The 16,351-nt window shown below is 36.5% G+C and overlaps 1 protein-coding gene across 3 annotated transcripts in view; it reads left to right on the top strand.

The window, feature by feature from the left end:
- Positions 1-16,351, top strand: part of MAP3K1 (mitogen-activated protein kinase kinase kinase 1) — a 62,058-nt gene that overhangs the window by 16,356 nt on the left and 29,351 nt on the right. The window contains exon 1 of one of the 3 annotated variants that reach the window (XM_064439405.1): positions 14,161-14,207. The exons of the other annotated variants lie outside the window; for them this stretch is intronic. Within the exon in view, the coding sequence (XP_064295475.1) occupies positions 14,176-14,207 (32 nt within the window). The 5' untranslated portion in view covers positions 14,161-14,175. Of the gene's footprint in view, positions 1-14,160; positions 14,208-16,351 lie in introns of those variants that run through there. 3 annotated transcript variants of the gene reach the window in all.

A 16,351-nucleotide genomic window follows, 5' to 3' on the forward strand; every position in this document is an offset into this window, starting at 1 on the left:
TAATTTAAACTTGATACACAGATTCCGTCTAGTATTTACTCTTTTTTTAAAAAAAACTTTTACATGCTTTATTCCACATAAAAGGGAGAAAAAATTAAAGCCAATCTCTTCTGCTCACAGGCAGCAACATAGTCAATGTCAGTTGGGAAAAATTTTGGACCCAGCAGAAGTAAGGATGCCTTTCAGGCCTGCCATTATAGGTTGATTTGAACAAGTGAAATATTGTTGAGTAGTACAATTCCAGCTCAGGAGAATAGTGTAATAATTATGGTAGTATGGGATAACTGTCTATATCAGGAATTACTTCCCAAAAATGCCTACTAAAGTGTTGCAGGATCTTTGTCATGTCTGATTTTCAGCACTTTCTGGAAAAACAGTACTTCAGTCTCCTGTCTCTATTTCATGGATTATTAATAGACAAGGAGTTTACCAGCAATCTTGGGCATGTACCTCTGTGGCACAAGTGACAGTTATGAGATACTTGAATACGTGGAATAAAGTGCAAGGAAAGAAGATATACATTGGTTTTGGGTTGTTTTGGGTTTTTTTGAGGTGAGGGGAATACAGGTATTGGAGTGATTTCTTTTGACTTTTTCTGATAGTGTTTCAAGACTTTTGTGTGTTTTTCTTCCAGATTTAGTGTTAATCACTTGCTTGCTTAGATAGAATTGCTTGATTGATTTGTGGGGCTGCCATTAATACCAGCATAGCTCTAATGTCTTTTGATCTGATGGCAAGTTAACAGTATGTTTCAGTATGTTTTATGCTAGAAGCCTTGCTTTTAATGATCAATTTGTGAAGCACTAAAGGGGTAAACAGTGGAATATCATCTTAGTTGCTTATAATTGTACTAGCTGGTGAATATATGAAACCAGAAGAAGATTCAGACAAGGATAACTGTTCCTCCCCTACATTACTGCCTGCCCTCCCGCCCCACTAATGGCACTTGTACATTGTGTTAAATTAGACACAGACATTTTTGCTTAATGTTCTTTTATAATTGAATTCTACAGCCCTTCATAAGGGTGAAAAACTATGGATATTTTGAGTATAATAAAAATTCCAGGTAACTAACCTGCTTCACACTTTGATCATAATTTTTGTTGGCAACACTTTAATGCATGGGCTAGATTTCATGCTTTGCTTTCTCCTCAGTAAAGACATTGCTTTTAAATTAATGCTGTTAGATAGATGTGAAGACCTCTCTTTGCTTATTGGGTCCTGGACTAAAGAGGTCCTGGACAGATATGCTGTCCTATGGATAAGAGATTTCCATAGGATATGAATATGCAAGTAGTTTACTCTCTAATGCACTGTGAAACGAGCTGGTGAGTTGCAAATGGAACAGCCAGCTGCTGCTTACATAGTAAGCATAATTAGCTAGCATTTTCTTTACTGTACCACTTTCAACTTAGATGTATTATATGTGAATGGCACAAGGTTTCTTTTGCTGTAAAGAGAAAAATTTTCTAAGAGAAATATTTGCATTTTGTGAATTGTAAAACAATTCTTGCTAATAAAAGGGCAGATCTAAGTTTGTTGCTTCTAGATGAACTTTTAAGAATACTACTGTAAAAGTCTTCTGAGAAACTGCAGGTAACAAGTGCCTTGTACCTTCTCTTAGCTTACCTCATGCAGCTCAATCTTTAGCAGATGATGAGTTTGCTGTGGACTGATGCAAAGTAACAAAATGCTTACTGCAAAGAAGGGTCCCAGTGAATGTATTCTGCAGTGCAAGGAAATAGTCCTGATCTCCAGCAAAACGCTTCCTATTGTGTTCTTAACAGCTCTGTTGTAGTAAATTGTTTATTACTTAAGTCATCTAAGGAGAAACTGAATTGTGACAGATTGGATAGTACAGTAAAATTCACTTCTGTGCTGATCATATCTATTTTTATTTAACTATTATGTATGTTAAATTGAGTCAACTGTGTACTGCGCTAGTCGTAACAATTCAGTGCAAAAGATTGTTGTCACTCACATATTTCCCTTTTTATAATGGGTGAAACAAACAGCTATATTTCTATATAGTACAACCATTTTGGTTTTTTGAATATAACATTCTGTAGAAAAGGAATTGCTTCATAAAACATAGATATTAACACGGCACTTAGAAATCTGGAAAACAGAAGTTATTTTCGCCTCCCATGAACTGAATTTCACAGAGATTTTTGCATGCTAAAACAAGAAAGAGAAAGGGTTTTTCTTAGCTAGATAAAGGAAACTGAAAGCATGTAGCTGATTTCTGCAAAATGTTTTTCATTCCCTACTTCTGCAATGGAAGGAGTCCTTATGAGCCTTCTTTAACTTCCATTAGTAACTCTGTCCTCATGCCATCTTTGATATGGCAAATATAACTTTAATGTGTGTATTGTCATTTCTGTCCTTTTTGTATTAGTGTTTCAGAGGGAGCATGAGAATGCATCTTTCTTGACTAATGTTTGGTCGTGCTCTGTCTAGGCCTTGGGAAGACACTGCCTTTTTGTTGTTGATGCCTTCAGAAATTTGAGGGTTTTTTTTTGTTTTTGTCTATCTTTAATTCTGCTGCCAGTGTTCCATCATAGCTGAGGTGCCATTTTCAGCATGCTAATGGAATGCTATCAATATCTAGGTATGGTAATCTGTTCCTGTCTGCCTGTTAAATGTTGAAAAAGTGACAGTTGTTGTGATAGTTTCGCAAAGCAGGAAATTACAGACTTATTACGCTTTGTCAGAAACTTCAATGCCCGGAGCAGGAAGAACTGCTGAGATCCCTAAGAACAAACACAGTGTTTCTGTTTTAGCCTCACTGTTTGTGAGGAAAATGATTTAATTGAACACTGTTTCTTTTTTAAATAGTTTGTACTAATTGATTATGATGTTCTCATTTGTTTAGGTATGACTTAAATGTCATTTTTTAACAAGCCGTAATGCAATTAGACCTTATTTCGAAGAATTCCTTGTTAGTATCCATGGGAAAGCCTTCATAAAATGGAACTTGCCTTCCTTCTCCTCTTTTGGGCTGTATGTATGTAATAACACTGACAGATCTGTTTGAACATCTGCTTGCATGGACAGCTTCTTTGAGAGTTTTAACATAAACCATAGTTGTATAGTTTCTCCTTTTGCCTTCCCCAAAGGTCAAGTAGGTCATTTGGGATTTTCCATCTGCCAGTTTAATTTCAGGGAAACTTAGTCATTAAATATACTTTATGGCAATATCAGAGGTCCTAACCTTAAGTATCATTTCTCTGCCTCCTCATCTATCTCCCTTCCTAAGGGGGAAGGAAGTTTTAAGAAAGCTAAGGCAGTAGATTACATACATTGCTAGGAAATGCTACCTGTGTAACTCATGGTAATATATATTGGAGTCTGTAGTTCACCGCATTGGGAGAATTGCTTTTTGTAGTTTAAATGCAGTTGTATATAATGGCATTTCTGGTGTAAAATTTTCTGAACAATGAAACAGTGGTATTTCTTGTATTCTTGTGTATTAATGCTGGTAGTGTGACATGTAATCAAGGACATACAATGTCCTCTACCTAGAGAAGTCAAAGACCTTCTTAAGATAACCTTACTAAAAGGAAAAGTAAGGAAAGCAAAGCCTATCCTCTGTGGACCAGTTAGTTTTCTCAGCACTTGGAAAGAAACCTGAATGCTATCCTCCTTTTTGATTTACCTACAGGAGCAGATTTGATAATTACAGTTGTTTTGAACTTGCCTCAGAATTTTAAGATGGGTAGCTCAAGTGGGGTGTGTGTGTGTTTCTGTGGGAATTGTTTTTTAAGTTACTTTACTCCCAGGCCTTCAGTTTTCCTGTTTTCTGATAATGGGGTTTGTTCCCTGACTTGCATTTGTACACAGAGGTTGCATATAAACTGTAATAAACAATGTGCACTTACCTCTAACATGTACCTAACATAACTTTCTGTACTACAGTTGATTTCAGTTGTCATCTTGCCTTTTCTTTTTTAGTGTTGTGGTGTGCCGAGTAAATGTCACTTTCTTTTTCCCTGAGGTCAGCTCAACTCTTAAATATCTCAGGTGATTTCACGTGACATGCCTTCAGTTTCTAGACATACAAACCAGCAGATGAAACCTTGCAGCAGATCAAAAATCAGTTGGGCAAATTCATGTGGAGACATCCTCCTCTGATTCTTCCCTGAAGCCACTGCTGGTGAACGTGGGGAGGAGTTGCTCAGACGTTGTTCCTGTAGTTTTAAAAATTCAGTGTTAATCCCCAAAAATAACTACTTCTGTGTTAAGCTTCCCAATACATCTAATCTCATAGCTGCAGGTCATAACCCCCACTATCTTGCTGAGTAAATTCAGGTTGAAGGAGAACAAACTTCACATTTTGGGGGCTGTAGTTCCTACTTCTGTAACTTCATTTTAATAATAAAACTTTCTTCATTCTATGAAACTGTAGTCTCCAGTGTGGTAAATTACATTGCTGCATATGGGGCATCTTCCCTACTGGAATAAACCTGTATCATGGTGCATGTGTACTGTGAAAATGGAAGACCTTACTATTACATCTTAAAAGACTGAAGTTTGTTCATCAGAAAAGTCATCCTGTCTGTTTTCCTGTGAAATTGTTGCAGGACCATGTTATAAATTGGTTTGGACATCAAATCCAGTTCAACAGTTTTCTATTTTTTCCTTTCCAACTTCAAGTTTCAAAATGTGTGATGGTGTTTTTTTGGTTTTTTGTGTTGGTTTTTTTTGTTTGGTTGGTTTTTGTGTTTTGTTTTTTGGTTTAAGTCAGATCCACATCAGTAGGGAGGAATAGTAAAGGATAATTGAGGTGGGGGAGTAGGAACTCTTCAAACTGACATTGCTGCTGGGAAGATGGTATATGGAACTGTTTCAACAGGCTTCCTACCCAAGTTATGACAGCTTCTGGCCCCTTCTTCCTCTGTAGTGGCATATATAGCTGTTTATTCAGAGCATAGGTATTTAAATTACCTAATGTGTTTCTAGGCTTGTTATCACTCTAGTTCTAATGTTAGTACGTGATCTAAGATTATTCTAGCAGCAAAATCAAGATCCCACTTGCATGTAAATATTTTATAGACTAATTGCTGTTTGATTATTATTTTTTAAATACTCTGTATTTTTTTTTCATGCTTAAAAGCATCTTAATCTATAAAACTGATTTTTATAAAAGCCAAAAGAAGGCTGAGATTTAGATCCATAACCAATCTGAAAAACCTCAAGAACCTACAGCAGCAGTAACTTGGCTTTTCTTTAATGGATATGCAATGGCAGGTGGGGAGTGATAAGAAATGAAATTTGGATGTCTTGCTGAAGTGGGTTTGCTTTCCAGTTAATACTCTGAAAAGTAAGAGTTAACAATTTTTCATTCCTCATAAATTTTTGAAAGCTGCTTAGTAAAGAAACAAAACTTGCCATTTTTGCTTTTTATGTGTTCTCCCATGGAATAAATTTTCAGTAATCTCTCTGAACCTCCAGTTTTACAAATGTTCTGCATGACCTTCAGTTTGGTGGTGTTCTTTGGGATTCAATTCAGCTGTTTTTAAGACGACATTATAATGCTAAAATATTTTAATATCTCTGTCACATACTGCTAGTTGATTGGAAGGTTTTAGAACTTTGTTGCAGCTTGCTGTGAGCTGATTTATGTTGAGAAAAAAATGCAGTACTTCTGATTCTTGTTTCATGATCTAGTTCAGCTGTATCCTGTTGAGTAGACATTAGGTGTCTAATTTCCCTTTTGTTGTATGAGTGCATCCTTTAGTTGAAATATTAATAATAAAATTGTCAGTTTTATTTGTTTTTTTGAGTTAAGGTTCAACATCTCTATTTAATCGATTTTGTATTTTCTAATGAGCTAACTACAGAAAACGTTGCATCTTGTGTTTATGCATGACAGGTTTTAAAATAGGAATTACACAGGTCTTTTCTTAGTAGCCTAACAATATTTCTTAAGATGACGAACTTGAGGAAGTTGAATTCAAAAATTGCCATCAGGAAATAGTTATTTTGGACTGAACTGCATAGAAAACAAAGCTTTCCATTGAGGCTTCAATTTGAAGTCTGCTGCTTTCATGTAGTAGCTAGTTATAGGCCAACAATATATTGTCTCTAACTGTGCCACTTCCCTGAAAAGGGGAGCACAGCAGTCTTCATGAGTTTAAATGTCTGTCACACATTGCTGTAACTGCATTTTCTCATTAATACTTAAACAAAATGTAAGGATGGCATTTTACAGTAGCATGGACTCTTAGTCTGAGTGTTTGTACGTTCCACCCCGTGCTGAATTTTGTTACATCAGTTGCACTGACCATGGTAGGTGGCAAGTTAAAAACCAGTCTCCTCTAGGAGACAAGGGCTGCAATTTTGTTGTATCCATCTAGAGCAGGTAAGTGTGGCTGTAAGCCAGACCACATTTTCCTACCTTTTGTCATTACAGTGTTGATTGTGAATTAAGTGTATTGAAACTATCTGAAATCCAATATTGTTGAGGGGCAGCATTGGAGCTTAATACATAGGCACATGCAGGTAATAGGTGAAACACATCTGTGCATTTAAACAGTATCATAGAATGTCCTGAGCTGGAAGGGACCCACAAGGATCATCAACTCCAACTCCTGTCCCTGCACAGGACAAATTTATATAAAAGTTTCTTTTCAGGGAGGGATACATGTGATATGCTTGCAGCAGCATCCAAAGTTGTTCTGTCTTGCTTTTGAAACTTGGCAGAGCTACAGAAATACTGTGCTGTATATAGGGCTTTCTTAGCAGGCTCTCTGCTTAATGTATGGATTTTTTTAAAAGTTTAATGTTAGAGGCAACAAAATTTAAGATGAAGGGATCATAAAATGAATGTACTTCATAAATGAGACACAGCAGGAACTGATACAGTCTATGTGCTTTTCCCATGTAGCTTTAACCTGCCCTGCAAGACCTTTCTTCCAAAATAAAAGAAAAACCAAAAAAAAGTTCCAAGGACAGTGCAAATACATGTGAAACTGAAAATCAGAGCTCTGATACTTCTTCATGTTACAAAAACAAAAGCATGCAGGGATAACTTGAATAAAATCTCTGCTATTCAGGACTGAAGTGTCTCTTGAGGTGTTTTAAATGAAATGCAAAATTATTTTCAATCCCACTGCTGCCTGCATCATAATCCTATGATTCTTAACATTGATTGTTGAATATTGATTGACTGATCTTGTTCATCAGGTGGTGATCGTAGTGATAACTAGGAATCAGGGGAATATAAGCAAGATACTTGTAATCTTGATTTCCCTTATTTCAAATGGCTTCAGGATGGTAGCACTTGGGCATATTAGTTTTTTAGGGAGATGTGCTGGGAAATGTAGAAAAATAATAGTTGGGACAAGGTAGTGCTTTCAGTTGAGCATGTTGTTGGCAGTGGACTTCTGTGCTAAGGATTTCAAGGGTCAAATATAAATGAATCAAACACAGCCATATAAATTATACTGTTAGTCTCCATATCTGCTTAATGATGGAAGATGCCTTAAAAAAAACCCTAGGTGGATGTTGATATTTGATTCTATTGTTTTTATGTTCTAGAACAAGTACTCCTGATCCAGGGGCCTACATATTTCTCCAGGGTTTATAGCTTAATTATATTTCACAAATTCCATAAAAATAAGAAAAGCAAGGCTTTCTGTATGAAGATATAATTTTAAAATGAAAATTGAAGTCGGCAAATCAAGACATTTGAAAACCATGCTGTAAATTTGGGCTTGGTAAAAAAAGCCTTCTAAAGAAAACTTAATTCCTTGTAACTTTAATTTCAGTATGGAGTTGCTTCTCCTGTGTAATACTGAAATGTCATCTTCCAGGTGGATGGCAGGAGGTTTCTCTCTTGTTTATACAACTCATGAAACATGTGTTGTGAGAAGTTTGAGAAAACTGTGGAACTTCTTTGCATGTCTGTCTAACTTAGTGATGTTCAACCAGTCAAAAATGTTTTTCATTATTTTAATTTTGGCACATTGAATAAAGCTTACTTTTATGTATACCCAAATTTTTATTAGTAAAGTTACTGTTACAAAGGCATTAGTACATTCTGGTTTTCTGGTCTCAGGGAAGCAGTACACTGCTTTCACTTCATTGTAAAGCTTGGGTAAGCATTAATACTTCATGATAGCCTGATTGTATGTTTTATATCAGTTTTTTTTTTAAATTAGTTCCTTTGGGTGGGGAGGTAGGGATGAAGCAAGGAAACCTTGTCATTGCTGTACCTTAATACTTAGGCATTTTGAACTTCATGTGGGAGCATCCCAGCATTCTTCCTTATATTGGAAATATTCAGGAAAGGGCCTTGCTATTATTATTTTAGATGTCTGTAGCTGTACGCTTCTACGGGAGAACTTATCTTGGGCCGCATATCTCTGGGACACAGGGCTCTACCCACCCTGGGGACAGTGATGCACAGACATCAATATGATGGATACAAAATGTCCGTTTATTTCGCTGAGTCACACGCTTATATAGCTCTTGCGCTTCCTGTTCCTGCCACTCCTATGGGGAGGAGTCTATCTTTCCATCACATCCCGTGATCTTCCGGTCACTGATCCCTGTCTATTCCCCATCAGATGTCTTAATGTAAGCTTATTGATTGTGTCAGAATTCCACTAAACTTCAGACTTGATCTGTAGACAGTGAACATAATTGTGGACAGAAGAGGGATGTCTGAGGATTGCATTGATGAGCTTACTTGAGTAGTCCACAAAGGCCTAGAGTATAGTATGGCAGAACAAACATAATCATTGTCTTTTGAGCTATGTGGGAGACCAATTTAAAAATCTGAAAGTATGCTTGTGTGTTAATGTTTTTTTTCTTTGAAGCCATGGACTTCACTAAGTGTCAATATCTCAGCTGAAGCAATGCTGAGGGTATGGCACAAGTGGTTAATAACTGCTTCCTATCTATGAACTGCATGACAACTCTTAACCAAATTTTCTTTGGTTGCTGGTTCATGGCTTGGAGACTTTCTTGCAGTTCTGCTTTGACTATCTTAACAAAGGTTGAGCCGGCCCCAGGCTTATTTTGTTAGCTACCTGGAAGATGGTCTGAGTAGTTGTAGGTTATATGTGGTTGAAGAAAAAATTTATATCAGTTACCATTTAAGACCAGTGATATCTTAACTGGTCAACAATGTACAGGAAATCAGAACCTATTAGCTTGAAAGCTGACAATCAATTTCTGATGAAGTAAGAGGTTTAAATGGGCAGATAGGTTAAAAGAAGGATCTGACATTGTGCACTTGTGGACTACTAAATACTCTATTCCATCTCTGATGATTGTCAATATTAAATATTTAAAACAAGTCCCAAATAAAGGCAAACTCAAAATTTAAGTGCATCATTGTAATGCTCTTTAAGTTCCCCTTTTAAGGGAATCTAATATGTGTGAGAGAGAAGTCTCTGATGTTGAAAACATGTCTTCTCTGCCTAAAGTATACATATATCTCTCCCTTCCTCTGCTCCAGATAATTATCTTACAGATATACTTGGCATGCTGAAAATACCTTTGGTGGTTAACTTATAACCAGTTCTGTTGAGTACAGTTCACTCAATAAGCAAGCAAATGCTCTTTTTTTTTTTTTGTAATCATAGTTATTTTGTAGCTTCAGCAACGTAAGACTACTTCCTCGTTGAAGACAATGGTAATTTCTTTTTTGTGCCTCTGGGTTAAGGTAAATGAAAAAGCTTTCTTACAAGTCACTTTAGTGTGATACCTATCCATGGCAATAAAGAAAACTACTTGAGTGCTGTTTTTGATGTTTTTGAAATAAGTGGTTTTGAGATTATTGACAGTTTTAATTGTTTGACTACTTATAGTTGTTTTGAACTCCCTTGTATGTCCATAAAACTTGTGTACCATGATTGTCTGTGCTTATTCCAGTTTATAAACTTCATGGTTTTCACAACATTTTTCCTCCTTCCCTGATTCTTTTGGATCAATAAAAGATTACATTGGTGAATTTAACTACTCTGATTTTGTTTAAAAGTAGTATATGGAAGTTTGAGTTACTGTTGTAACTCCTTCCCAGCCAAAACCCATACAGTTACCTTGGGGAGGAGATCTCAGAATGAAGATATGAACTGGAATTACTTTCTTGTTCAGTTGTGTTGCTGATTAGAAAGCACAGTGAAAGATCAACTCTCAAGTTCTGGAAAACTTTACTCCCTTCCTCTTCAAAGAGGTTTTTAACAGCAGTAAGGAATTGTTCTTCATTGTGCCAAGTGTGGATACAGTTGGCATGATCTAGAGTTCATTACTTATTAAAATAATACTACTACTTATTTTCAATACATTTTGTGTCATCAAAGTCCCATATGATGTTAGAGACAGACTTGTTCCAACTACCATATAAGTACATATATCAGAATGTTTGAATAATGCAACGGTGGGAGATGGGTGATTATCAATGTAGATCTGGGGTTGTTCCACAGTGTGGTTTATTTTGTCCTGTTGGTCATGTCTTTTAATCTTTCTGTACTTCGTCAGATACAGAATTGCTTTCAGTGTTCAAAGGGCCACAGTGGCATAATCAGTACAGTGACGATATTTTAAAAATTTTTACAAAACAATCACTTTTCCTTCCATCAAGATTGTGTAAAGATTTGACACCTAGCTGACCCAATACCTCTTACTGCTTATATCCTCCCTCAAATAGTGTATAAATGCTTAATATTAATTATAGCTGCTGTTACACAGTGTGTCTTAATGAAATTAGACTATTCCTTTTCATATGTTAATGTTTTGCGTAAGTAATATCTGTATATGTAATTTCATGCTCATGCATCTTTCTAGATATATGTGATATTTTTATCTTTTTATGGTGGGGTGCCCATGGTTTGTGAAACTGTTTCTCCCAGGTGCTCACGTACAGGAGAAAATGTTGTGTCTAGGAGCCTCTGAGGGAATGACTAAACTGAAACTGGAATGTGCAAAGCCTTTCTGATCAAATTCTGTTAACATGGAACATTGTGGGTTTATCTCAAATCAGTAGTGACAAGCTGGAGCTCTTGTGAAGTGATGCCTCTCTAGTGTTATGCTTTCACACTGCTATGTGAATGTTTCTGCAATTTTTAAGCAAGTACTGAAGATACCCCTTTTATCCAGGGCCACATCAAAGGGATTTGAGCTCACTGCATTTTTTTTTTTACTCTGACAGTATGTAATTTGTAATTAGTATCAAGAATTAAATTTTTAAAGTATGAATTACTATAAATTAAAAATTTAAGTATGTTGTTATAAGTGAAATACGAGTGCAACAAAGTTTTAAAATAAAATCTCAGGCAGGAATACACTGAGGATAATAAGAAAAAAATGGTGTATTTCTGTTAAGGAGTAGTCCATATACCTGCTGTCCTGTAACTGGCTTTCTTGCTTTGTTATTACAGACCTATTTGGTTATTATGGATTTTTTAATTGCTTGCTAACTACAGTGATTTTTTTTTTTAATGTTGCTTCACTAAATACTCCCCATATCAGATAAGATTCCTGCATTTATTCCCTTTTTATACTATGGATTTTAAAGAAGCTGAAATACATTTTTAGCCATATGCTTGCAGAAGTTTTGAATGCCTTTTCCTGTCTTTTTTTGCCATGCTAGCTTGTTATCTTACAAAAATAAACATTTGTAATAGTAGCTGCCATTGTTAAAGTGGGTGTGGTTACTGTATGCTTGGCCTGTGGCTAGATTAGTTGACAGATATCACCAGAAGGTCTCCTTGTTGCACAGGGAGACAGCGCTCTCCGCATACAGTACAGAGCACTGTATACATGCAAAGGCATTATATTTGTGAGAATTAAGGAACTGAAGAGCCTAAGTCTGGGTCTTCATGGTGAGAGCCTGTTATACCTGTGACTTTCTGCTGATGGAAAATATGCTGTCCACTGTGGATCCACCGTAAGTGGGTGAAGGGTTCTAGTATATTGCTGTAGAGTTGTATTTCTTCACCTAGCGATTACTCAAAATATGTTTGCAAGAAACTTTTTATTTTATTTCTGCACCCCAGGAAAGCTTTTTATGCCAGGGCCAGGAATATATGTGGAAATGTTTAGTCCTCTTTGACTTTTGGAGCAAAATTCAGTATATGCATGCATCTTCATAGGACAGTGATGTTTTGAATGAGTCTGAGTGTCACTGAGCAAGACAGATATCCCTTTAGCAAAGTTTAGTGCTTATTTAATACAGTTCATTATTCCTTTATCATAAGAAATTGTATTAATGTTATTAATTCACAGTAACTCAGACTGCTTTTTTCTTATCTTTTCGTATTTGTTGTCCATATATTTATCAAAGTAAAGCATAAGCATTAAAAAGATTAGTACAAATAACAAAGCCAGACACAGACAAGGTAGAGAAATAACAAAACCAAAAAACAACAAATTGGGATGACTAGCACAGTAGGGTCCTCCTTCATGACTCCTAAATGCTACTTCAGTACACCTAGCAGATGACTATGATTGTCAGCAGTGTACACTAAGAAACAAATGTAACCCCTGTGAGAAGTAACGATTTTTATCACAGAAGCATAGTAGTCAAATAATTCTGCAGGAAAGAACAAAAGCAAACCTGTTAAACATCTTTCTGGGTCTCTGGTCTCCTTCTGTGAGACCAGAGATTGTTGGGTTTTATAATTTTTTGAATTTAGCTTTAAATCATTTAAAGATTTACTTGTTTTGAAGAGTAAGTTTGATTCTCCATTTGCCTTACCACTTACTGCCTAATGAGTCATTAAGACTTAAATTTTAGAGTATGTTTCTTTCCTAGAAATAATGTTTATGAGCCTTTATATTTTTACTTGCTTTTTAATGTCATTTATTTTTATGATCATCTTTTGCTGCGAGAACTTCAAAATTCTCTTTCCATCAGCAGTCTTGGAACATATGATATCTACTGATAATTCTGCTGTTTTGAACAGTGCCAGAATAGTCTAAATTCCCTTTCTTGTTTATAAATCCTCCAGAAATTATTTAATAGGTTGTAGCTTTTGAAATTCTGCATTCCTCATTCTTAGTTACTTGTTTTTATGCTGTCTTATTTCCACCATTCTAATTGGAGGTGGAGAATGTAGTATGCAGTTTTATCTGCTTATTCCTATTATTTTAAGCTGATTCAAAGTATACTTTTTTGTATAAAGTATCTGCTCTTTGTTGGGTATATTGGAGCTAAATTGTCTAAGAAACATTCTATCCCATACATTATGTGTGGAGACATTTACTCTGCTTTGACTGTCATTCAATATGCAATAAGCACTTTCATCTTTAGAAGTAGGACAGAGACAGACACCTCAAAACAGTATGAATATTCTCATATACCAAATATATGGACATATAAAAATAATCTGCAATGAGAACTTTGTTTTAGAACTTCTATTTTGGCATTTATCATACTTTTTAATCCCATCTTTCTGTTAATGGCTTCAGACTTTTACATCAGCAAGGACCATTATCTGTTCTGACCTGACACTTTCTACATCTTAGCCAACTGCATTTCACCTAATGCTCCTGTTTTGAGGTATGACAGGCTTAAAGAATCTGAATCCAAACTTCAGTTTCGTGCCTACGAGATTAAACTGCATACTACAAGTGAAGAATTGGACTCTGTTGAAAGGAGAGTTGACTTAGGTGATACATGTAAAAACTTGGTCTTACGCTTCAGCAAGAGATAGAAGAGGGCTCTGGTGGGCTAACCGGGGGGAAAAAAAATCCGTAACACCTACACTTGAGATCCTGTGACCTGGTGCAGATGAACTAATCATGTAGTCAGTAAGCACTCATATTCCAGTCTTTTTCATTACATTACTGCTGCTGTTGGAGTAGGGCCCAGTAGTAAGTTGCAGTGGGACAGGGGCAGGACTTGTGTATTCTCTTCAGTTGCTGTAAGGTGAACTGGGCGTACTGGATTTTGTCCTCTGTTAGCGTACTGAAGTTTGTCATACAGTAATAAACCTATGAATGTTTGGATAAGTTATATTATCACACTTTATGCATTTGGACCAATGTATCTAATGAAAATAATAAAGCTGCACAATTATATAAATATAAAGCTGCTCTGATGCTCGTGTATTGATATAAATTATCTAGTTCTTATAATTTCTAGAAATCCTGCTCAGTAATGGCATAAACTTCTCGTTTTATAGAGATAAAATACCAGATTCCTTCCACAAACCTTGTAGCATGAAAGTGAAGAGCGTGAGAGATCATGTAAGGTACTGCTATTTTTCCATCTCAAAAATACCACAGTACGTATATACCTTGATGCATTCGAGTTGGTACTGGAAAACTAAATAACAGCAGGAAGAATTAGAGAGCCCTAGGAGCTTTTGCAATACTTTTTTTCAGATGTCTGATGGCCTGCTTAGGAAACGTACAGAAGAGAGAAGCAGATTCTATTAACTTTGTAGCAAGCATCTGTTACAAACAGAGGCTGGTATTGGCTTGTTTTGTAGGGAAGCATTTTCAGTGACTACTGAATAGTGCTAAAATCTGAAAGTATGTCTTAGTGGCTTCAAAGCAAGCAATCCAACCAATGTTTTACATATTTCAAGTAGTTGGATTTGACTTCCTAGGAGCTAGAAAATCCAGGCAGGTAATTTACCTCTGTATCTTTAGACATCCATCTTTGGAGATTTGAGCCTTCATCACTAAGGGGATGATCTTTCTTGACCAGGGCCTGTGAGGTTTCACTGAAGGCACTGGCTCAGTCTGTGGTCTTAAAGCTTTGGTTGTGAATATTGTCCTATTGTCAAAGAAAATACTTCACTGCTAAAGGTACCTTTTAACATACCAGTCTTCAAGAGATGCTTGATAAAATTACTTCATGGGGAGAGAAGGTAAAGGGTGCATCAAACCAGGTCTAAATAATTATTACCAAACTAGTAGAGGTGTAGCTCAGTAGTTCTCATTTTAGAGCCAAATAACAGAATGGTTTTTCTTTCATGTTTTCACATTCTGTACAGGTTTGTTTCCCTTTTACAGAAGAACACTGGAAGAAGTAGGGTATGGTTTGGCTTCTAAAACTGCTTTGATGTAAAGATGTAATGGCGGTTACTTGATGGTGTTTTCCAACAGGGGCTCTTGTACTGCAGCTGGGGATCCCCAGGGCAGCAGAGGTTCCACAGGAACCTGCTGGGTGTTATGTTTCTCTGTTTAAGTGTATCTGGGCACTGTTTATCCTTTTTTTTTTTTTTGTATTTTTGTAACATATAAATGTATTTATAGTTTATAAGTAAGTTTCAAAATATATGTAGAAGATACAAGCTTGTTTGAGGAAAATAAAAGGGGGTTTCTAATGTAGAATGCTTGTTAGTGATTCATCTACATAACATAAGAAAGTGGCAATTTTTTAATATGAGTGAAAGGCAAACAGTGGATGTAGAGTACCACTAAATACATACTGTGTGTGAGCTTCAGTGGATGATGTCTTGGCCAAATGAAGAAAGCCTACATTATTCTGAAGGAGAGGTGATGAAGTGGTATTGGAGAAGCTAAGGCAGCTAGAAAAAAAGAAATATGATTATTTTTTGCTTTCCCTTTTGTGTTTGTCAGGTACTCTAACAGGAAAAATAGAACTTAATTTCACGCTTATATCATTTAGCTGAAATCCCTGTAACTATTTCAGGACGCCAGATTCATTAGTCTCTATGAAGTGGTGTGTTCAATACTGTCTTTAAGTGGCAGTTGCTGTCATTTAGTTCCAGGTTGAGAAAGTTTTTCCTGTGAAGTTTTTCATTTTAATAGAATGTGCCATACCTGATCTTTTGCTTTGTTAGGATGGACACAAATGGTTAGATGATAGACAACAGCAGTTGTGGCATCAGGAAGATAATGAATGGGAGACTGGCAGGAAGACAGTCTTGATCTGCCCATCTTGATCTGACTTTTTTACTGATCTTCATAGAAGTATAGAATGGTTTGGGTTGGAAAGGACCTTAAAGATCACCTACTTCCAACCCCCTGCCATGGGCAGGGACACCTTCCACTAGACCGGGTTGCTCAAAGCCCCATCCAACCTGGCCTTGAACACTTCCAGGGATGGGGCATCTGCAGCTTCTCTGGGCAACCTGTTCCAGTGCCTCACCACCTTCACAGTGAAGAATATAATTAAAAACACCTAATGTCAAAAGGGAAACTGTGAGCACTACTGGAACTGTTAGTGGCAAAAAATCTAAAATGCTAATAGCTATCCTCCTCAGTTTGGGGAATGGTTAAGTCTTTTGTCCCCACTCCCAACACTGAGTGCTGCTCCTAGCATGCCTCCAGGCCAGCTGACTAGCCCCGTGTTCACAAGACCTGTTGAGGTTTGGGTTGCAGGTAGCTGGGTGCCCTTATCTTAATTCTTGCTGAAGGTCCC

This window comes from Phalacrocorax carbo, chromosome Z (genome assembly GCF_963921805.1).
Source record: "Phalacrocorax carbo chromosome Z, bPhaCar2.1, whole genome shotgun sequence".
Taxonomy (NCBI): domain Eukaryota; kingdom Metazoa; phylum Chordata; class Aves; order Suliformes; family Phalacrocoracidae; genus Phalacrocorax; species Phalacrocorax carbo.